We start from the raw sequence: 22,404 nt of genomic DNA on the forward strand, positions 1-22,404 counted from the left end.
CAATGGCAAGCGGGATGATGCCCTCCTCTTTATTCTAAACAGGACATTGAGAGCCCAGAGAGGGGAGGTGGGAGCTGGGGTGCAGGTCCTACCCCCGATCTCGTAGAGCGCCCCCTCCCAGAGCCCAAAGCCCTGGGCTAGCTGCTGCGCCGTCTCCTCCAGGCTCCGTTTTGCAGTCCGCCCCCTTCGCCGCCACCGCCGCCAGTATGGGGTCTTCACCCCCTCGGGCTCCCGCAGCTGCCTGGGATGGGGTGGCGATGGGGGCGCCCCTGAGTCACCCACCATGCCCACCCGCCAGGCTGAGTCTTCCGCCCCCCATCCAACTGGCGCATCCTTGCAGCGCTCCCCCATCCCCACCGCGGCCTGGGCCGGGGCCGGCGCCCGGGCACCCACCGGAGGAAGCGCCTGTCCACCATGGCGTAGGGCAGCGTGCGCACGGGCGCCTGGGAGGAGCACAGCCGCTCCATCTCCGACTCCCACAGCTCCTCGCCCGCCGGCTCCCCCGGCTCCCCCGGGGCCTGCCCGGACTGCACCGACCACTGCCGCAGCATCTCTGCTGGGGGGCGGGGGCTGCGGGGCGCCTGCTGGGCGAGCCTCAAGGTCTTGGCCCTGGCACGCCCGGAAGCGAAGAGAAAGATCTGACCTCAGTCCTCATCCATCTCCCAAAGTAACACGTGGCCAGGGGCCTCAGCCTCCCCATCTGTAAAATGGGGGTGGAGTCCAGAGGTCGCGGAAAGATGGGTCCCTCCCTCACAGCCAAAGCCGAGGCACCCAGGGCCCAAGGCTTGCTTCGTCCCACCCCCACCTGCCACCTGTGGGCCAGGCCTTCCAGTCACCCTTCCGCCACAGACAGTCCTCGCTCTTTTCTGCGGCCGATTCTCCCTTCGGACGGCTCCCTGTCCGGAACCCACAGTTCCTAGGCTCTGGCCTCCCGCAGCGCCCCGCGTCTGGGGGTGCTGGGACCCCCTTCTGTTTTCTATCTTGTGGTCTGGCCCTCAGCATTGGGTTCGCGGCGCCCGGCCAGGGGACCCCAGACCAAGAGGCGCGGCTACAGCCCAGGCCCTGGGAAGTGGACGAAGGGACCCCTCGGCCTCAAGTCTGTCTCCGATCCCCTCACGCTCTGCCTCTTCCCCCCACTCTGCACCCCGCTCACCTGGGGACAAGGGAACAAGCGCCGGGAGGAGACCCTCTGCAACCCGCTCCCTTACTCCAGGCAGGGCTGTGAGGGAGCAGAGAGGAGGGGTCACATGACAGGAACCCCAGCTTCCCCCGCCCCGCGGTCTCCTCCGGTTCCACTCCTCTGCCCCCACCTCTGGCAGCTTCCTCCGCTCTCCCTCCACCGAGCCCGCACTTCCTGCGAGCGTGGAGCGTGGGGCGAAGGCGGGCAGGTGAGGTGCGCGCAGCTCAGCCTCCCCGCTGCCCCCCGGCCGGGGGTCGGCCCTTCCCCTCCCCGTGTGGGACCCCGGTGGGCCGCGCGGGGCTCGGGCCGGCTCCTGCGGTTGCTGCTTCGCAGCCCCCAGGGGCCGCGCGGTGGCAGTTCGGTGCCCCGAGTCGGGGCTGCGAGCGCGCGCCGGCCCGGGCCCGCCCCCTTCCCCAGGCCGGAGCCTGACCCCGCGGGGCCGCGGGGCCCTGGCCCTGGCCCTGGCCCTTTATCTGCCGGTTGCCGGTGGCCCTGGCTCTGCTGGGAGGGCGCGATAGTAACTTAATGGGTGGGTGCCATCTCATCGGGCTGAGTTATTTCTTAACTTCCCGCCTTGGCCGGTGACAAAGGCCCAGGCATAGCGCTGAGGGGTGGACTGAGGGGTGGACTCCATCCACGCCGGCCCAGTTAAGACGTGTAGGAGTCAGTCATCTCCGCCATTTCTCCTGGGACCCCTGGGAGGCCGCCAGGGCCTGCCTTTGTCCTCAGGTCAGGGTCACCTAATGGCTGAGCTCCAGTGGCTTTCCTACCCCCCTTCCTGGCCCCGCGTCTGGTTTCCAGGGCCCTCCTCTGTGCCAGGCCCCGAGCTGGGGGCTGCTGCTGGGCACGCCGTGGGCTCAGAGAGTTGGGGGAGTGGGGACAGGCGGGCAAGTGTACATGGTAAGTGCTCCAACAGGGCTCAATCCAGGAAGGCTCCCCGGGAGAGGTGACCTTCACGTTGGGCCTGGGGTCATGCAAGTCTGAGGAGGCTGGAGCATGGGTATGCCTGGAGGCCATGAACAGGCGGGAGGAGAGGCAGGGCCTGGGCCTCCATGCCGAGGTGCCTGGTGCCATGAGCCAGCCTGAGACCACCCACCTGAGGCCCACACTGACAGCTGCAAAACAGCCTCAACTCTGGCCCCTCCCTCTCCGTCCAGCCGCAGTCCCAGGACCCCTTTCCCGGCGACATGCATCACGGGTCCTCACTGGGGCCTCCTGGCTTTGCCCACCCGTTTCCCCACCTGCGGGCCTCTCCTGTCCTGCCTTCCAGTTCATTTTCAGCCTGCCCGCCTCGCACGGCTCCTCCCAACCAGGAAAGCTCTCCCGACCCACTTTCTCAGATCCACGGGGGCCTCTCCTCTGGCCTTCTGCCAGGCTTTCTCGAAGTCAGGCTTCTCAGCAGAGTCACCAGGTGGACAAGACTCACGCCCTGGCAGATGACAGCTGGAGGCCCTTTGACCTCACGGCCTCCTCCCACCCGTGAACTAGAGACCTCCGTGCCCACCTCCCTGGCTTGTGGGGAACAGCAGAAAACTGCAGTAGGGACAGGCACAAAGTGGCAGTCTCTTCCATTTTGCCCTCCCCTCCCCACCTAGCACGCAGGAAGTGCCAGAGCTCCGCCTGCTGGCCGCAGAAGCCACGCCCAGATCGGGAGGGGGAGCACGGCCGGCCTGGGGGCGTGTTTGTCAGTGGGCAGCCGAGCTGGAGGAACGGATTACCTAATCTGGTGTTGCAAGGCGCCGTATCAGTGGGCTTTGGCAGCACCCCGTTATCATAATCACCCTGGGAAACGGACGGGTCTGTAATTATTGTCCCATTTGAAACTTGGGGAAACTGAGTCCCATAGAAATTGGGGGTCTCACCGGAGGATTGGAAGAGACCTAGACACTCGGGCCTTTTGGGTGTGAGAAGGCGTCAAAGTTGGCAGGGAGAGGGCGCAGTCACCCGAGGGCTTGGGAGCAGAGATGGGGTGCGCCCATGGGCCAAGCCAGATCATGTGATGCTTGAGGCCCGTCACCGTGTGGGCCGGGCTGGGCAGTGCAGCTCCTCCCTCTGGCCCCGCCTGGCCCGCCAAGTTCACAGGTCACCTCCTGGGCCCTTGGTCACTCCCTCTCCCTGACCCCGAGGTCCCTCCCCCAGGTGGTGGAGCCCAGACCACAGTTCCCGATGGCCTTTTCCGGGGACCAGTGAGCTGCTCCAGGGCGCGCAGGGCCCCTCCTACCCAGGGCCTCCCAGGTAAGCAGCCGGATCTAGGTGCTGTTCCAGGCGGGGCAGGGGCCTGGGGCTGGGGGCGGTGCCATGTCCTCCCCAGCCTTTCTCTGCAGCCCGGCAGCTCCACCCACTCTGAATTCCTTTGGGCCCCCGGTGCCACTGGGCAGTGAGTACCCTCCCCGGGTTCTCCAGGACGTCCTGGGGTTTGAGCCTCTCGGGAGGGGTGGGGGCGGGGAGGCTGGGTCTCCCAGGCCGGTCCCACTAACAGCAAGTGGGGTGGTGGGAGACTGGCCGGCAGGGGTCCAGGGGCTCCCAGAGTCGCCGCAGCCCCTAGGCTACGAGGCTGGGCCGTGGCTTGTCCTGGGCAGCAGCCGATCCCAGGAGACTGGCTACTGGCCGAGGCGGGGTTCCCGGGAAGGGCCCCACCCTGCCTCTTCCCACCTGGCTTAGGGCTCAGGAAACTCACCCCAGAAACTCACCCGACCTGCCCCAGCCTGGAGTAGGGTGCCAGGGCGCCAGGTAGCAGCTGGAAGTAAGTCCTGGGCAGTGCCCAGGTGCCAGCGCCCAGGTGGGCCCAGGCGAGCCCCCATCCCCAGGGAAGGCAGCCCGCAGCCCAGGCCGTAGCCACTGAGCTCCTGGGCCCTCCTCCTCCCATCCGCACTCCTGCCCGCCTCCTCGTTGGGAGAGGGGTGGTTCCAGGTTTGGGAGGGAGTGTCCCAAGGGACTGCAGCTCTAGGGACAGGATTGGGGAACGCGCCATCGGCCCCACCTCCGGCCACTTTCCCAGATCAGGCAGAGGGCAGAACGCACCGCGGCCCCATCTCTCCGCGGTTCCCACGCGGCCCTCCTGCTGGAGAGGGGGAGGGTCTTGGAGCGCGTGTGGACTGGGCTCAGAGACTGGACAGCCAGACCCTCCTAAGCGAGGACGCTGTCTGGGCATAGTCCCAGCAGGACCTGCTGTCTGGGCACCCCACCCTCACCCAAGAAAGCCCCCTTGAGCTGAGCCAAGTCTCCTGAGTGCTGACTTCCCTGGGGGGAAGGGAGAGAGGACGGGACAGGGCTGACCAAGGGCTGGGCCCCAGCCGCACTGGGACAGGGCTCTGCAGGGTCAGCTGGTGGCTGGGGGAGTGTCACCCGCACCCCCGCCCCACCCCACTCTCACGGGGTGAAGAGACCAGACAAGGCCGCCCTCGTTCCAGTTGTTCTGGGTGACAATGGCAGAGCCTTCTGCTCAGACAAAGCTGGACAAAGGCAGCCTGTTCAGTGCCCAGCCCCTCCCCCCAGCCCGCTGCCCTGCCCGGCCTCGGTGGAATGTAGAGGATTCAGTCTGCTGAGAACCGGACCTTGCAGCACCGGGCGGCAGCCACCGTTTTGTGTGTGCGTGTTGGGATGCCGGGTGGGGACACAGCGAGAGGCGGCCGTCCCGTTCTGCTGGCCTGGTTGGCGGGGGGATGAGGATTTCCTGTGAGAGGAAGCACCGCCTTGAGGTTACAGAGTGGACACAGGGAAGGTCTCAGAGCTGCCTTGACCTTTCTTGCCAAGAGGGTGGAGTCCCTGGGGCAGAACCCTGGGGACGGAAGGCTGTGTCCACAGTACCCCACCCCTTCCCAATTTCCCAGGCACTGGCGCCACCGAGCAGACCTTGGGAACTGCCCAGACCCCACTCCCTAACTTCTCTCCCTCCGTCATCCTTTCCTGGGCACTGGGCTGCCGGTCCCTCCGTTCTGGCGTGAGGTTTATTTGGGGCCATTCACCTGCCCGCGTGTTTGGCTATGGATGGGGGGCAGGGTGGGGCTCAGGCAGCCTGGGCTGTGAGTGGCGCCTCCCACGGTCCCCAGGGAGAGGGCGGTTTAATGGGGTGCCAGGCACGAGGCCGACTGGTGCAGTGCTCCCTGTCTCGTCAGATGGGCATCAGGAGGCTTCGGAGGCTGCCTGTGCCCCGGCTCTGAGCTGCTCCAGGTCTGCAGACCGGCTGGGTGTGGGCAGCGGACATGGCCCAGCCACCGGCCTTTGTCCTCAATGTCCCTGAGACCCCGGAGGACCCGGAGTAAGTGCTCTGGGGCTGGGGGGTTGCAGGACTGGGGTGTTTTGCACCCCTGGGAGAGGATGGTGGGGCCATGGCCTCGTGGAAGGGCAGGCTGGTGGAGTGGACTGGATCAGCTGCTGCCCGAACTCCCGCCCCCGTTTCTCCCAGCCTCTGGGACGAGGGTGAAATGCACCACTCCTTCCGCGAGCTCATCCAGGAGCAGAGCCAGTGCGTGGCGGAGGAGGGGCTGGAGCTGCAGCCCAGGGGGCCAGGGGCTGGCACCCTGGAGGCCTCAGGTGAGCCTGCCTGTCCCAGGCTGGGTGCTGGGCTGCTGCGGGCAGGGCACCGAGCCTTCTCGGCCTCTCAGGAGGCCCTTCCCGGCAGTCTGCAGGCCTGGGATAGGGATGGGGGCAGGGTGGGGGAGATGGCTGGCCAGCCGTGTCCCTGGGACCTCTGGACACATCTTTGTGCTGTGCAGGCAGTGACCACCAGGCCCTGCTGGGGCCCGAGGGTGCCGTGGTGCACAGCACGGCCACGCTCCGCATCTTGGCCAGCATGCCCAGTCGCACCATCGGTGAGTGGGACCCTCTGTCCTTGGCCCTGGTGTCAGCCCCAGGCTGTGGGCTGGGCCAGGGTTTCGGTGGGGCGGGGGGGGTGGTCTGTGTCCCTCTGAGCCAGGGGAGGCCCGGTGCAGCCCGTGCAGCCTCACTGGGTTCTAAAAACAACGCCAGGGTCATCAGGTCACAGGGATAAAAATAGGCCTCTTGGGACCCAGTGCTGTCTGCGGCCTCTTAGAAAGGACCATCCCCAGGTCCTGAGAAGGGGGTGCAGCCGCTGCCTCCCGGTGAGGGGGAAGGCGGGGCTGGGCCACCCTGACCGGCAGCTCCCGCTCTGCAGGCCGCAGCCGAGGCGCCATCATCTCCCAGTACTACAACCGCACGGTGAGGCTGCGGCACAGGGGCAGCCGGCCTCAGCTGGCCGACCTGGGGCGCTCGGCCCGGCCCAGCCTCCGGCTGTACGACCTGGAGCTGGACTCCACAGCCCTGCAGGAGGAGGGTGAGTGAGCAGGCGGGCGCCGGAGTGTCTGTGGGGCAGTTGGGCTGGCCGGGACGAGGGGCCGGGGTGCAGCAGACCCACGGAACCCACCCCCAGCCGGTGCCTGAGGCCCCCAGCGGGGAGGTCCCTTGGTGGGGGGGGTCGGGGGAAGGCTGGCTTTGTGTCCCTGCCACTGGGGCCTTTTGGGCCGTAAAGGGTTTGGCTCTGGCACGCAGGTGCTCATTAGTGTGTGTTCATGCACTGCACGGTCTCGGCCTTGGGACGTGGTGTGGTAGGCAGGCCCATTTGGGCGCTTACGCAGCGACGCACTGCACGATGCCACGGTCTCGGCCTTGGGGCGTGGTGGTGGTAGGCAGGCCCATTTGGGCGCTTACGCAGCGTATTGTCTGCCCAGTGAAATAGCCGGGAACCAAACAGACAGAGAAGGGGATGATTAATGACCAAATTAAGGCGACTGAGGAAGAGCATCATGGGACTCTCTAGCCTAGAGAGATCCAGGGAGGCTTCCTGGAGGAAGTGCCACTAGAGCCGATGGCGTATGGGCAAAGGTCCTGAGGTGGGAGCATGCCTGGGTTTTCTGGGCCACATGGAGGCCAGTGTTGGGGGGCCGGGGAGCAGGGAGAGAGGTTGAGGGAGAGAGAAGGGCCTGGTCTCATAGGTTGGCTTAGGCAGTCTCTGACACGCCCCTCCTGGCTATGCCCTTTGGACTCTGGCCTCCCCAGTCTGTGTACTTTCTTGGGGTCCTGCCTCTGTTACCCCACCCCCAGTTTGCCCAAGGCCCTCAGCTGCTGGGGGACGGAGCAGTGCAGGGTAGCATGGCCTCTGGGATCAGGGTGAATGTCCTAGAGTTACTCTATAAGCTGGGCCGGGTGTCAGCTTCTGGGTGTCATTTCTTATCTGTGAAACTGGGGTTGAAGCAGCTCGCCCCCCTCAGGGTGGCCATAAAGATGAAAAGAGGTGAGAGTGAGCACCTCGGTTTTCACCCAGCACCCCCATGTCCTGCCCTTCCACACTCACCCCACAAGGGCTGGATGGTGGGAAGTGGGGTGGGGACGGGGTGAGGCTGAGGCCCCATCTCTGCTGAGCAAGGGCGGGCAGGGCTCAGGTCACGGGGGGTCGGAGCAAGGTGCTTGTGGGGGCCCAGGAGCAGAGTGTGGGTGTAGGAGCGGGGGTGTCGGGAGGGTGCTGGGAAGTCGGTGGGGCTGGTTTGGGGCTGGAGGTGCGGGAGGACAGCTGGCCGGGGTGTGAGACAGGGCATCTGGCCTTGGTGGCCTGGGCACAGTGGAGCCGCCTGGGCCTGGCAGGGCAGGCGGAGGCCAGTGCTGGGGTGGGGCAGTGGCCGGCCCGTGCGGGGTCACAGTGGGGTCCAGGGTCTGGCCGTAGTGGAGGGAGGCTGCAAGGACCCGATGGCTGCTTTGTCCTTCTGCAGAGAAGCGGGTCCTCCTGGTGAAGGAGCTGCAGGGCCTGACGGTGGCCCAGCGGGACCACATGCTCCGGGGGATGCCCCTGAGCCTGGCCGAGAAACGCTGCCTGCGGTCAGTGCCCGCCAGCCTTGGTGGCCCTGAGACCCACCCCTCCTGGGTTGGGCGGTGGGCGAGAACGGCCCTGAGCTTGTGGGGTGGTCTCACAGGGCTGGGCACCCCCCTGGTCCAGCCCTGATGCTGCCTCCGCCCCGCAGGGAGGAGACCTTGACCCTGAGGGGGAAGCGGAGGGGCCAGCACGGCCGTCGCGGGCGCCTTTCCTGCTACAGCCGGCTCCGATATGCCTGTGTCCTGGTAGGCGCCCCACTTTGGGCTGAGGTGGGGGGTGGCCCCCTTCTTTCCTCTACTCTCCTGCTCGTGGGGTCCCCTAGCCTTTGGCCTAGGTCTGGGGCCGCGAATGCCCCCTTCGCCTAGCCGCGCCCCCGCCACTGCGCCCTGCACCTGCATGCTAGGCTCGGGGGTGCCTGCTCGGGGCACCCCCCATGGGCCTCACCCGCAGGACCTTCCCGTCCCTGTCCCCACAGGCCGGGCGCGACCTGGGGCTGGGGCTGCTGGCGGGGCTGCAGGCCCTGGCGCCGTGGCGCTACGCCCTGAAGCGCATCGGCGGCCAGTTCGGCTCCAGCGTGCTGTCCTACTTCCTCTTCCTCAAGACCCTGCTGGCCTTCAACGCGCTCCTGCTGCTGCCGCTGCTGGCCTTCATCGTGGGCGTGCAGGCCGCCTTCCCGCCGGCGCGCCCCGGCTCTGTCCGCGCCTTCACCGGCCTGGAGCTGCTCACGGGCGGGGTGCGGCCCGGCCGGGGGCGGGGGCATCGGGCGGGGTGGGCACCCTCTTGTCCCAGCCTCCCCAGGGAGACCCTGTCCCTGCCCCGTGCTGTGCTACAGTCAGCTCTCCTGATGTCCGTGGGACCCCGGGAGGGCCAAGGCCCTTTGTCTACCTGTGTCATCCTCACTGCCCCCGCCCTGGCCCTCCCCCACGGCCTGACGGGGGCTCAGGGGCGGGAGGGAGGGTCCCTGACCAGGCTGGGCCTCCCCTCGCAGGGCCGCTTCACCGACACCGTCATGTACTACGGCTACTATAGCAACGCCACGCTGAACCAGCTGTGCACCCCTCCGCCCGACGGTGGCCAGTGCGCCCCCGAGGAGGGTGGTCTGCCCTATAACATGCCCCTGGCCTACCTCTTCACCGTGGGCGTAGCTTTCTTTATCACCTGCATCACCCTGGTGTACAGGTAAGGGCCATTCCCCCATGTGACCCTGACGCTGAGCACCACTGATCCATCCGCCCGTCCATCACTCCACCCATCACGCCATCCGTCCTCCCATCCACCCACCCATCCATCCATCCATTCATCCATCACTCTACCCATCTATCCATCCATCCATCCATCCATCCATCCATCCATCCATCCATCCATCCATCCATCCATCCATCACTTTACCCATCTATCGATCCATCCATCCAGCTGCCTATTCATTCATCTATCCACCATTTATTCAACCATCCATGCATTAGATCGATCCTTCCTTCCTTCCTTCCTTCCTTCCTTCCTTCTGTCCTCCCATCCACCCACAGACATTTGCTGTGCTCAGCTCAGGGCAGGAAGGTGGATGAGCATCATGCCTGTCCTTGAGGAGCTGGCTGTCTAGGGGAGCAGACAGACAGTGAGGAGGCTGGGGAGACCCAGCAGCCCTGGGTGGTTGCCCAGGTATTACGGAGCACGGGGGCGGAGTCAGGCTGCCTTTCAGGAGAGGTGGCCCGTGCCCAGAGTGGGAGCTTAAATGAGGATGGGCAGAGAAGGAGAGGAAGGTTCTTTGGTTATCAGGAGAGGCAGTGCAAAGGCCCTGAGCTGAGCCAGCATCTTCTGCAGCCATGTCTGGGTGGGAGGCCGCTGGCCATGTCGGTGGCCACTCTTATAGCCACTTGTGGCTGCCGGGCACCATATTGGACAGGGCTGATCTAGAGTGGCCAGTGGTCCACACCAGGAGGCCGAGAGCTGGGCCGGAGGAGAGGCATGGGGCACGGTAGTGGGCTGAGCAGCGCCAGGGCGTCTCCTGGGAGGCACGGGGTTGCGGCTGCAGAGAGTCCCTGCGTCTTCTCCCCGGCCTCTGCGCCTCACCCCCGACGTCATCACCCCACCTGGCTCCGTTCCTCACAGCATGTCCCGCTCTTTTGGGGAGAGCTACCGGGTGGGCAGCACCTTGGGGGCCCACGCCATCACCGTTTTCTGCTCCTGGGACCACAAGGTGACCCAGAAGTGGGCCTCCCGCCTACAGCACGACAACATCAGAACCCACCTGAAGGTGAGCCAGCCCGGCCTGAGTCGCCGGCACAGCAGCTGGGCCTGCTCGGCCCCCACCGTCCTGGCCCCGGGTCCACCGAGAACCGAACAGCCAGAGAGGGCTGGGTTCGGGAGTCCCCGTGTCCTCTGGTCCCCCAGCGGTATCAGGCCCCAGGGGCTCCAGCTGGCGCCCCCTCCCACTGGCCACAGTTGCCCTGGTAGCGGCTGTTAAACTCCCGCTGCAAGCGACGGGGCCGAGGCTCAGACGCCCAGGCGCTCACCCGAGGCCGCGGGACGGCCGGGTGGCTGAGCCGGGCCTCCTGCAAAGTCCCCTGCCTTCCCCGGGTTCGACGCGTGTGGCGGGGGAGGCTGCCTCAGGGAGCTCCCGGGGAGCCTTGGGGGTCCTGGTCGGGAGGCTGGGCTGGGAGGGGGCGGGTAGGGGAGGCTGGCGTTGGCCTCAGGCTGCAGACACAGCTGCGGGCTGGTGGGGATGGAGGGCAGGACGCGCGGCCTTGGGTCCCGGTCCTGTGCTCGCTCTGTGCCTGGAGACAGGGCTCCAGAGCTGGCACAGGGACAGGCAGTGGCACTGGGGCGGGCGGGAGGCCACTCCTCGGTCCCCCCAAGCCTCCCTGTGTGTCTGCTCTGTGTCCGTGAGTTTGCACGTCTGCGTGGGGCTGGGCTGCACAGTGACGGTCACCGTCCCCACAGGAGCTGCTGGCCGAGTGGCAGCTGCGGCAGGGCTCTCGGAGCGTGTGTGGGCGGCTGCGGCAGGTGGCCGTGCTGGTGGGCGTGTGGCTGCTGTGCCTGGGCATCACGTTCGGCTGCACGGTGGCTGTCTACGCCTTCTCTGAGCTCATGATCGAGGTGAGGGGCTGAGGCGGGCAGCCTGGGGGTTCGGACTCCCGCTTGGTTAGAATGGGCCCCCAGTGACCCCCATGACCGGGCGCCGCCCGGGGAAGTGGGCTGCGGCCCCGCCCGCTGCACGGGCCTGGGAGCCAGGGTCCCAGTGCCCCTCGGGGGGCCCAGTTCTTTGTCCCCCCTCCGTCTGTCTCACACTCTCCCCTGTTCTTTTTTTCTCTGTTTCCCTCTCCGTTTTGTGACACCTGTGGCCCACCCCGCCCCCTTCCTGTGTGGTTTGAACTTGAAGCCTGGGGTGGATGTATCTTGGGGGAGGGAGGTGCTGCCTGCCAGTTCCGCCCCCTCCTTCCGCTCTGGGACTCCTCCCCACGGCCCCCTCCCACCTCCAGGCCCCAGCGGTGGCCCTGGCCCTGGCCCTGTGACTGGGGGTGTGTGGTGACCGCTGCCCCTCCCTCACCCTAATAGAGCCCGGTGTCTGCCGAGCGTGAGGGGGCGCAGCTGGCTCTGCCCCTGGTGGTCTGCCTCCTCAACCTGGGGGCTCCCTACCTGTACCGCTGCCTGGCCGCCCTGGAGCGGCACGAGTCCCCAGTGCTGGAGGTGTATGTGGCCATCTGCAGGTGTGTGGCTGGGCGGGGCTGGCGGGGGGCTTCCTGGAGTGCATCCTCTGTCCCCAAGGCACCCCTTTCTCAGCCTCCATGCCCCCGCCTTCCACAGGAACCTCATCCTCAAAATGGTCATCTTGGGGATTCTTTGCTACCACTGGCTGGGCCGCCGGGTGGGCACCCTGAAGGACCAGGTGAGGGAGGCCTGGATGGTGCTGGGGGAGGCCGTCCTGGTCCCGGGGTGTGGGTGCGGGGTGACCCTCACAGCAGTCTCCCATGCCAGCCTCGCCTGACTTCATCTGGCCTGCAGGCCGATTGGAGGCCCCGGGGTGGGCCGGGCGAGCAGGGTGGGTGGGGGCGTGGGGGGCAGGGGCTGAAGCCTGGTCTGCGTCAGTGTTGGGAGAACTTCGTGGGCCAGGAGCTGTACCGGCTCATGGTGATGGACTTCCTCTTCGCGCTGCTGGACACGCTCTTCGGCGAGCTGGTGTGGAGGTGAGGCCCTCTGGGAGCGCGTGCCCTGCCCTGCCCTCACCTCCGGGGCACCTGGGCCCTCCCTCCCTCAGAAGGGCTCAGAGCATCCTCACTCGTGTGGCAGGGGAGGCCACCTGGGAGGGTTTTCAGCTGTAAATCTCCACCCACAGCAGCGTTTGCAAAAGATCATTACGATCAAAAGATCAAAAAAGGTCACGAGGAAAACATGGGACAGGATGTAACCTATTTTTAGGCGGGAGGAAGGCAGGTCGGAGGGCGGGAGAAAGGAACAGGTACATGCAGCCCCTCTGGGTGCCAGCGGTGCAGGCGCTTTTTATTTCCTTTTTGTGTTTCCTTGGAGGACGTGGATTTAACAATGTAGGTTTTTAAAGTGCAGAGTGTGTTTACACCTGGGTGTATCTGTGCGTGCTTAGAGAACGGGCCCCCCCACCCCCAACATCGGCTGGGCGCCCGATGTGGGGTGGGCAGGGACGTGAGCCTGGCATGCGGGCCGCCCTCGGAGGGTGCCTGCCTTCTGGGGTTAGGGACCGGGTGGCTCTCCGGGACCAGCCCTCCTGAGTGACTCAGGCTCCTCTGCCCCAGGCTCATCTCTGAGAAGCAACTCAGGAGGGGGAAGCCTGAGTTTGACATCGCCCGGAATGTTCTGGAACTGATTTACGGGCAGACCCTAACCTGGTGAGCATCTTCCACTGTCCCCACCCCGCCGTGGGACCCTAGCGAAGCCCAGCCCTGGGGTCCTGGGGCGGCTGGGCCCTGACCCCTCCTTTCCCGGGGCACCCAGCCCACGGCCACACTTGCCGTACCCGAACCCAGCCTGGCCCTTGGGTGCAGAGCGGCGGGCGCGGGGCAGCTCCCTCCGCGGGGCGCAGAGCCGCACGGGGGTCATGACCCCACCTCTGGACTGCAGCCACCCCCTCTCCACCGTCCCCCAGGCTGGGGGTTCTCTTCTCGCCCCTGCTCCCCGCCATGCAGATCATCAAGCTGCTGCTGCTTTTCTACGTCAAGAAGGTAAGGTGCCCGCTGGGCCCCGTGAGGGCAGCGGGGCCTTGGGCGCCTGGGGGGTGTGGGCAGCCCGGGTGGGCCACTCAGCTGGCAGACCTGGAGCCCAGGGACTTGGCCCGAGTGGCATGGGGCTGGCAGCCCAGGGCCTCCCTCTGGGGTCAGACCCCTGACCCCAGATCATCCCGCTGGGTCAGTTGTCGTTCCTGGTTGCCCGTGTGCTGGGCTTGGGGCTGGGGACCTGGGAGACACTCTGGGCCTCAGGCCCTCCAGCCGTGGGAAGTGCCCCTGGTCCTCTGTCCTCAGTCGGGGTGCCCGGTGGTGAGAACCAGGCTTATCTCCCTGGCCCTCCATTCCCTCGTTTCCACAATGGGGACAGTGCCCCAGAGGAAATGGCCAGAGATGGCATTTGTAAAGCGCTGAGCACAGTGCCTGGCCTAGCAAAGACCTCCGTCAGTGGAGGTGGCTGTCAGTACCAGCCCCTCTGAGTGACCCTGGACCCTGTCAGTCCCAACCCCTCTGAGTGACCCTTCCCTGTGTGCCTCGGTCTCCCCTCTGTAAACCAGGCCTCGGCCTAGCTGTCTGTCCAACCTTTGAGCTCAGGTACTAAGAGCGCCTGCCTGCCTCTTCCCGTCTGCCCCTGTCCTGTGGTGGGGGAGCCCCATCCTGTCCTGGGGTCTCCACTCAGGCCCCGCCCAGCCTCCCCTCTCCTCCCTCATGGGGGCCACACCAAGACTGGGAAGTGGGGTGTGGCAGGGCAGTGGCAGAGCAGAGCCTTTGTCCCCAGATGAGCCTGATGGCCAACTGCCAGGCGCCCCGCCGGCCCTGGCTGGCCTGCCACATGAGCACCGTCTTCATCTCGCTGCTCTGCTTCCCCTCCTTCCTGGGCGCCGCCATCTTCCTCTGCTACGCCGTCTGGCAGTGAGTGGGCGCTGGCTTCTGGGGGCAGGGTGGATTCGCCCCAGGATTCGGGGAGGGGCCGCCCGGAGGGGTCTAGGTAGGGCTGAGGCCGGCGGCCGAGGTGTGGGGTAATGTGGAGGCTGCCTCTTCCCGCAGGGTGAAGCCCTCGAGCCTCTGCGGCCCCTTCCGGACCCTGGACACCATGTATGAGGCCGGCAAGGTGTGGGTGCGACGCCTGGAGAAGGCCGGCCCCAGAGTCTCCTGGCTGCCCTGGGTCCACCGATACCTGGTGGAGAATACTTTCCCCATCTACCTGGTGTCGGCCCTGCTGCTGTGAGTGGATCCGGCGGGGCTCTGGAGGACCAGCCCGCACGGCCCCCGGCCCGCCGTCCCCTCCCCCCGCTCCTGCAGGGCCCAGCCGTGACCGCCTGTCTCCCGCAGGGCAGTGATCTACCTCAACATCCAGGTGGTCAAGGGCCAGCGGAAGGTCATCTGCCTCCTCAAGGAGCAGATCAGCAACGTGAGTGCCCCGCTCGCAGCCTCCACCCTCCGGGGGCCGCCTGCTGGCTCACCCCGGAGCGCCCCCCACACCTCCTCCCGCCCCTTGCGCCTGGGCTGTCGAAAGGGTTTGTTTGCCGAGCGAGTCACATCAGTTAACGTGTCTCGTTCCCGTGGTTAGTGGTAAGCCCAGAGGTTGCATGAGGCCGCCAGGCTTCCCGGGGGCCGGTAGGATGGGGCCCCAGTGGGGAAACGTGGCATTTTGGGGTGCATGGCCCTGCGTGAGCGCGGAAGGTCTCGTGAGGATTTTTGAGCTACGAAGCGGCTTTTGGGCTGCCTGGGGCACCCAGGTCAGAACACGAACCCTGTTCAGTGCCCTCACTTTGCAAACAGGTAGAGGAAGGTTGAAGCGGGAGGGGACTGGACACGTTTTTCCGAGGTGTGCTGCAGTTTGTCGTGGATGACGGAGGGGCGGGTGGGCCGGTGGGCCTGGGAGCCCCGGACCTCTGCTGGTCCGAAGCTGGTTCTGGAGGCCCCACTCCGAGAGGCTGCCCGGCCAGCCCTGTGATAGATTTTTATCCTCCATTTATCCACGATGTGTCTGAGGTTAGCGAGGAGGTGATCTGTCCAAGGCAGAGTCAGCAAGCAGCAGGGCCCGTTTTCAAATGAGCGAGCCTGGCTCTGGGGCCCTGGCCGTGCCGGCGGGCGCATTTCCCTTTTCCCCTTGGCCACTGGGGAGCACAGATGCGTACATATGCCCACTGCGCCACCTGGGTTTTCCTTGTCCTTGCTTCCACACCTCTTCGCCCCTTCTTTAAACTTTTTGTGCTCGTGATGTTGAATACGTGTGAGCTCCCCCAAGTGCATTCCGGAACAGGGCGGTTCTGGATGGACAGACAGATGGACAATGTCTATGCTCATATCCTGTGTGTTCTGGTGTTTCTAGGAAGGGGAAGACAAAATCTTCTTAATCAACCAGCTTCACTCTGTCTACGAGAGGAAGGACAGGGGCAGGTGAGGGGTCGTGGTCACTCCGTGGACAGGTGTGGATGGAGGAGGACCAGGGGCTGGACACTGGGGTTCCTCCCCCCGGGTTTTGTGTGGAGTTGGGGGTGGGTGGCCCTCAGCCTCTCGGAATGCCCCTGCCCCGCTTTCCCGCCTTCCCCCCTCAGGTGTGTGGGGCCTTTGCGGGGGGGACAATGGCTAATTCGGGGGGGAAGGACACAACAGTCATGGAAAGGCTTCGGCCTGGCCGGGTCTCATGGCCGCTCATGGCCTTCCCTCCTCGCCTCTCTGCCCTTCTTTCTGTATAAGTCGGGGACCAGCCCGGCTGGTCCTTCTCACCTCCATGCTCCCCCTTCTTCCCAAGGGGTGAACAGCCCCACAATACCACTCGGCCGTGGCCGCCCCAGGCCCGCGGGGAATCGCTTCTCACCCCTTAACTCGGTCGCTGCGGTTAAGCCCAGGGTGAGGAAGGCAAGTGCGGACGTCTTTCTGCTCCCTGGACAGACAGACAGACAGACAGACAGGCGAAAACACCGCCCCCCCCCGAGGCCCGGGGCTCCTCCTGGCCTCCGTCCAGCCTTCTCCCTGGACTCCTGGAAGCCTGACTGTGGCTCCTGAGGAAGGCTGCTGGGCGTCTGGCCTCGGCCCGGATCGAGGGACGACCGTTGGGGTCCTCAGCCTCCCGTGTGGGCGACGTGCTGCCCTCGCTGACTTCCCTTTCTGGCAGGGCTGGTCGAACCCAGGAGGCTGCGATGCCCCTGAATCTGCTCACAGGTGATCAAGACGCCCGGTAGGACAGCGATGGGGCTGACAGGCCTGGCGGCCCTGCCTTTGCTCACCAGCTCATCCTGTGTCACCCTTGGTTCCCACGGCCCTGCAGGCACAGACGCCGACCTGGGATCACACTGGCCTGCCTGTGACTCTATTTATTCTGATTAAATGTTTTGCAAAGTGGGCCCGCCTCCTGCAGCCCTGTGGGCCACCTCTGGGCCGAGGTCGTGGGAGCCTCCGCCTCTTGCATGTGCAGCTGCTTCAGCTCCTTCTGGCTCTTCAAGGCCCCCTCCTTGCCACTCCACAGCTTCACCAAGCACCCCGGAGATGCTCTGTGGGCGTCCCTGGGTGCCCCAGCTGTTTCGGTGCTGACAATTTGAGGCTCCCATGTTGAGTGCAGGGCGCCCTCTGCTGGTCGAGCCCTAGATGGCAGGATAAACATGTCCCAGCCTGAACACAGCCGGACTAGCCGGAGCCCTGGGGACCACCCGGAGCCCTGGGGACCATGGCTCCACCCTCATACAACTTAGGGGCATGTCCAGGGTGACAAAGTCAGCAGCAGTGATGCTTTAGTGGTCACTGGGGCAGGGTGGAGGGGAGAGGGCAAAATTAGGGAGGGACGGGGGGTGACGTTTCAGTTGCAAAGGGGCCACGGGGAGAAGAGCCTGCCAGGCAGAGGGGCAGCCGGCACCCATGGGGGACAGGAGCGGGCTCGGCTTCCCGTGGCTGCCAGGGAGTGGGGAGTGACCCCCGGTCCCCACAGGCCGGGTTTGAGGAGCCCAGGGGTGCAGGGAGGAGGGGTGAGGCTGTCGAAGCCCCGGTGTTTGATGGCTCTGTCGGGGAAGGAGGGTCACGGTGGTGGTGGTGGCTCCACCCTCATCTCAGAGGGGAGCTGGGAAGAGCAAAGCTCCGGAGGGCCAGGTCGAACCTGCAGTGGAGACATCGCTGCCATCGGCAGTGCCCAGGCTGGGCCCGTGCTCACCCCAAACCGCCCCTTTTCGAGGACAGCGCTCGGGGGGTGCTTTGTGTCTGGCAGACGTCCAGGGGCAGATGCCGTCCACTAACATGGCCCTGGAGGCCCATCTGCATCCACTCGACTTCTGCAGGTCGGGGGACGGCACCTGGTGCCCGACAGATCAGGATCCCTGGGCTTGTGGCCGACCCCAGCCAGCTGGTGCTTAGGAACCTCTGCAAGTAGCGGGCACTGATCCTGGGCGGCCACTCTGGGCTGTGCCTCTGGGCATAAGGGCCGCAGGGTGAAGTTGGGTGGACAGCCCAGGAAGTGCGCAACTGACCTGGGGGGTCTCTGGGCCAGACCCATCCAGATGCGTTCCTCAAAACGGTCACAGATGTGCTTCTGGATGGATGGACACTAACTGACCTCTTCCCTTTTGATGTGGCCTCACCATCAGCCCACTTCACCTGCCTCGCAATAACTGTGAGGGCAGGACGAGCCACTATGACAAGCAGTGACAGGCCCGCCTGGGACGCGCTGCAGATTTCTCGTGCGACGGTCAGTCACTGCCTCGGGCACTGATCTGGGCATGGCTGTGAAGACACTTTGTAGGTGCGTTTAACACCTACAGTCAGATGACTGTAGGGGATCATCTCTCACGATGTGGGGTGGCCTCATCCAATCATACGAAAGATGGAAACTGGGTTTTCCGGAGGAGATATTCTGCCTCCAGACCGCAGCGCCTCCTCCTGCCTGAGGCTGCAGCCTGCGGGCCTGGTCTGCGGAGAGGACTCCCAGCCCCACTGCCGTCCAGTCGGTCCTGTGCCCAGCACACACCTGTGCCCCCGTAGGCGCTGCTTCTGATGCATGCGTGGCCTCGGGATCCTCCGGCTGGAACATCTCACCCCGTTCCTTCCATGATGGAGGCCCTGGGAGGCTGAGCCTTAGCTGTGGACTCACGTGGGCCAGGGTTCTGACCCTTATGAGCTGGTGGCCTCGAGCATCTTCTGTAACCTCATGGGGCTGTTGGAGCAAATGACACAACTATGCAGTGCTCGGCACCAAGCCTGGCACACAGTTTTGCTAAAAACAAAACAAAAACCAAAAACTAGCCATGATGGCCAAACGAACTCTTGGGGATTGTAATTCCAATAGACGGCAAGTTGACAGTGCTATTTCAGCCCAGTGACAAGGCCCCTCTGTGCCACTGCTTGACCTTGGCTGCTCAATATAACCGACTGGGGAGATTTAAAAACTCGCGGCTGAGGTCCACCCCAAGATTCTGCTGAACTGGTCTGGGACGTGCCCGGGCACTGGGAGCCTAACAAATCTCCAGGAAATTGTCACACGCACCTGGGGCTGGGAACCACTGCTCTGTGCCGCAGCTAGCATCTGAAGTGTCACTTAAGCCCGAGGCAGCGCGGCCCACTTAGGGGCACGTGGGAGTGCGTCTGGCCTTCACGACTGGAGAGCCAGACTCGGCGGCCCGGCTGGCTCCACGTGCCGTTCAGGCGACGGTCCCACGCCAGCAAGCCTGTCGAGCGTTTCTGCTGCAAACCCCAGGGGCGGGCTCGTCAGTCATTCGCACGTCTGCATCGTGACAGCTCCGCAGGGTTTTCTCCATCCCAAGTGCACGACTCCCGTGAGATGCTTCCTGAGATGCCCTGCTCTCTCCGTCCCCTTTTCGGGAACGCGTGCTCAGCTGCCAGCAGACGCGGCGCCCGCCGGCCTCGCCTCCGTGCCGCGGCCCTTTCTCTGTGCGTCACGCTGCTGCCCGCTGAGCGCCCTGCCTCCGCCTCTGCAGGAACAATGAAAAAGTATGGCTCTGACCTGTCGTTTTCTTGACTCCAGACGCCAAGTTTCCCTCTTACTCGTGGTCATGAGACCCCTCCCGGACGCCCCCTCACGTGAGGCAGTCACTTCAGGCCTCGGCTTACCCTGTGTGCCCCCACCCGTCCCCCACCTTCCCCAGGCCGTCGGGTCCAATCCGGCTTCCCAGGCTCAGGGCAGATGCCGCCTCCTCCACCGGACACTCCTGAGGCAGAGTCTGGTCCTCCGGGGGCAGGGCTGGCAGTCTGCTCCCAGGAGTGACGGGACACCCAGGCACCGAGGGACACTTGCTGCGGGTCCAGGCCGGGGCCTGAGGCCCGCGCCTCCTCTGGTCTCCCCGCTCCGCTCTTCTCAGGACCGCGGCCCCTTCCGCGCTCCCTTCCGTGGGCTTCGGTCAGAGCCGGGAGTTCACGGCTTTGCCCGAGGGGCGACCGCGTCCCAAATTCTTGATAAAACGTGGGACTGACTCATAGGAGTGGAGACAAAAAAAAAAAAAAAGGCTCACTCTGCTCGTCTCTGAGCTTGGGGCCACAGAGGACATTCTGGTTTGTCTTCCAGGGTCTATCTTTATAATCCGGATGACACAGAAGCACCAACACTGAGCTTATTATGCAGGGTCATGAAGCGTCCTGGGGTGGACGCGAGAAAACCACTGACGAGTTCTGATTTCTAACTGCCACCCGAAACACTGGTGACCACACAGCTGTGTTACCGGCACCGGAGTCCTCTGCTCGCGCACAGTGCTCTGCGAAAGTTAGCCGAGGCGATGCGACGAAAATGAAGGGCTGAAACGTCTAGGAAACACGAAACACCTCCATCCCTCTCTTCCCTCCGAGTGCTCCCGATGCCCGAACGCGGTCCCAGGCAGGCGTCAGTGGTCCCCGGGCAGGACCGTGTCCCACCGCCATCCGAGTCAGGCGGGCAGCGGCTGGAGGAGCGCCCACAGGCCCTGCTGCACCTCTGGATGATGACGAAAAGGATCTCAACGTTAACCGAAAAGCCGCAAAGCAAACGGTAGTTACAAGTCAAGCAACCGACGCCTGGAGTTTATCTAGTTACACGAACTCATAAGAGACAGGACTGTGTTACAATACAGCAGGACAAGTCCCTCTCCCGATACATGGAGTGAAAGTTGATATCTGTCTTCTAAAAGCAAAAAAACACATTTATTTGAACAGCCAAGAAAAAAATTGCAATTTATTAAGATTCAACAAAGCGTCGTACTTTTGAAAGCAACTTCCGGTGCATGTTCTTCAACAATCACATTCTATGAGGAAAAACATTTAAAAGCCACGAACTTGTTTCTTAATCGCAGAGTTACAGACATCTTTAATTCAAAAGAAAAGGTCAAAAAAAAAAAAAAGCCACCCCAACAAAAAACAAAAACAAACAGATTGTTTACTTCCATCCCCAATTAAAAAATGTCAGGAGTTTCTCTACAACTCAATGCTCAGTGGCAGCCTGGGAAGCTGGACGCCTGGTGCACGCGCGTGCACGCACACACGCACGCACGCACGCATATTTGATATGCACGTAAGGGTCATACGTCAAACACAGAGAGTGCACGCAATGGCAATGAGATGCGATCACTCTGAGGGAGGTTTGTTTAGCTAAATACACTAGGAAACTTGAGAAAAAAAGTCTTGAACCCAGTTTGTGCATAGTTCATGATCCTCTATAAAACCAGCTTTTGTTGATCTGCAATTTTGCAGGACCTTCTTTTTGTTTTTTGTTTTTTTTTAGGTTTTTTGTGTTTTTTTGTTTGTTTGTTTTGTTTTGATAAAACCATTAAAAAGCTAATTAAAAAAAAAAAACGTAATGCACAGGTTTCCTGATCAAGCAGGCAGGGAGCACAATGTTCATATATTTTTTAAAACATACTTGAGGGTATGTTACTCCATTGTCTTTCTTTCTTGCAAAACAATCAAAACATTGATCATTTTTAAAACATAAAGCAATTTTTAATATATAAAGCACTCTTCAAACATCTATTTCTTTTGAGTCCATTATTTGGTAAATATGTAACTGCTACACATTAGAGATTAGGTATTTTTCTTCTTTGTGTTTTTTTTTCCTCTTTTTTCTTTTTTTTCTTTATTTTTTTTCGTTTGTTTTTTAATAACATCTTCAGTGCTAGGAGTCGGGTTACAAAATACGTGAAATGGTGTGGAGCTGCCCCTCGGAACCCTGGCTTTCCTGAGAGCGCATCCATGTGCAAGACAGTAACCACAACGTCTCGTCACCTCGACGAAGGGGGACAACCGACATAGTCCACGACGATGGCCGGAGGGGGAAACGACACTGTTCGATCCCAGAGCTCTGAAGTAGCGTATCTGCATTCTGAAAATAGGTTTCTTTACGACGGAAGTTTTTTTTTTTTTTTTTTTAAATTCCTTTTTTAAAACTTTTTTATTTTAAAGTCTGAAGGAGAAAAAAAGGTCTGTAAACAAGCGGGAGCCCTCACCACGGGCTCCGCCGAAAGCAGTCACAACCCACGTCCAAGTGCTTGTCTCCGTTCCTCCCGCGGAACCATCCACTCTACAAGTATCTATGGCCACAGTTCAACAACAGTTTTTTTCTCTTTAACTTTATATTCCAAATGGAAAAATGGTGCAATACTCTGGTAATAATTTTCTTGCATTAGTCCACAATAAAAAGCCGCTAAAGGTAGGTATACATATTATTTCTCCAGAGATATACACTGTCATTTTTAAACGCAATAACAGAGTCCTTGAGTAAACATTTACACATGAATTGTCGCCGGCCCTGTCCTATGAATTCTCTTTAATGTATAGGATTACCTAAAGGAAGGGCGGGGACACTCAGTGCAAAGTTAGAAGCTAATAATAGCAAACGTTTGACCAATGCGCCAAAAAAAAAAAAAAAAAAAAGCGTATACTGAATAAAAGGGAAAACCCACAGTTAAATCCCTCACACACTTAACACACGAACACGGGAAGCGCGTGCACACGCACGCACGCGCACACACGTGCTTGTTTCAGCGCACACACACGCACGCGCGCGCGCACACACACACACACACACACACACATAGGCTGTGAACTTAGAAATTTTTCCTAGAGCCTGTTTCTGCGTACTGATGACAACCTGGAAGTGTAGAATTAGACTTAGAAAGTGTTCACATTTCATTATTGGCCTGCTGGATTCAAGTATTTGCATGTTTGATATGTCTTTTTTTTTAACTTTTAAAAAATATTTTTTGGGATAAAAAAAAATGACATGAAAAAGTAATGAGACAAGG

General features: G+C 62.5%; 2 protein-coding genes across 12 annotated transcripts in view; one reads left to right on the top strand and one right to left on the bottom strand.

The window, feature by feature from the left end:
- Positions 1–5,021, bottom strand: part of TMC8 (transmembrane channel like 8) — an 11,968-nt gene extending 6,947 nt beyond the window's left edge. For 4 of the 7 annotated variants that reach the window (XM_025047031.1, XM_025047029.1, XM_006912178.3 and 1 more), the window contains exons 1-4: positions 3,871–5,021; positions 1,154–1,219; positions 394–609; positions 93–241 (exon numbers count right to left, since the gene is read on the bottom strand). In XM_025047031.1, the coding sequence (XP_024902799.1) occupies positions 93–241; positions 394–609; positions 1,154–1,219; positions 3,871–4,331 (892 nt within the window). In that variant the 5' untranslated portion in view covers positions 4,332–5,021. The remainder of the gene's footprint in view (positions 1–92; positions 242–393; positions 610–1,153; positions 1,220–3,870) is intronic. The other 3 variants (XM_025047028.1, XM_015589719.2, XM_025047032.1) reach the window with 3 other exon arrangements.
- Positions 1,347–16,541, top strand: TMC6 (transmembrane channel like 6). Of its 5 annotated transcripts, none has more exons than XM_015589720.2 (22): positions 1,347–1,388; positions 3,320–3,415; positions 5,296–5,438; positions 5,586–5,713; positions 5,896–5,991; positions 6,315–6,473; positions 7,903–8,008; positions 8,152–8,248; positions 8,479–8,736; positions 8,992–9,182; positions 10,110–10,254; positions 10,941–11,096; positions 11,556–11,707; positions 11,805–11,886; positions 12,087–12,184; positions 12,767–12,859; positions 13,117–13,192; positions 13,971–14,104; positions 14,240–14,416; positions 14,525–14,603; positions 15,528–15,595; positions 16,314–16,541. In XM_015589720.2, exons 3-22 carry the CDS (start codon positions 5,383–5,385, stop codon positions 16,378–16,380), a joined length of 2,418 nt encoding a protein of 805 aa, XP_015445206.1. In that variant the 5' UTR covers positions 1,347–1,388; positions 3,320–3,415; positions 5,296–5,382; the 3' UTR covers positions 16,381–16,541. The 5 variants fall into 5 exon arrangements, 4 of the variants coding, with proteins under 4 accessions (XP_015445206.1, XP_015445211.1, XP_015445209.1 ...); XM_015589725.2 differs by lacking the exon at positions 1,347–1,388 and adding an exon at positions 3,492–3,557 and having other exon boundaries at positions 2,409–3,415; XM_015589723.2 differs by lacking the exon at positions 1,347–1,388 and adding an exon at positions 2,410–2,977.
- The last annotated feature ends 5,863 nt before the right edge of the window (positions 16,542–22,404 follow it).

This window comes from Pteropus alecto, unplaced genomic scaffold (assembly GCF_000325575.1).
Source record: "Pteropus alecto unplaced genomic scaffold, ASM32557v1 scaffold134, whole genome shotgun sequence".
Taxonomy (NCBI): Eukaryota; Metazoa; Chordata; class Mammalia; order Chiroptera; family Pteropodidae; genus Pteropus; species Pteropus alecto.

Coding starts and splice junctions, on each gene's coding strand:
- TMC6 (XM_015589720.2), top strand. CDS start 5,383: ATGGCCCAGCCACCGGCCTTTGTCCTCAATGTCCCTGAGACCCCGGAG. Junction 11,887..12,086: donor TGGGCACCCTGAAGGACCAG/GTGAGGGAGGCC, acceptor GGTCTGCGTCAG/TGTTGGGAGAACTTCGTGGG. Junction 14,604..15,527: donor TCAAGGAGCAGATCAGCAAC/GTGAGTGCCCCG, acceptor TGGTGTTTCTAG/GAAGGGGAAGACAAAATCTT.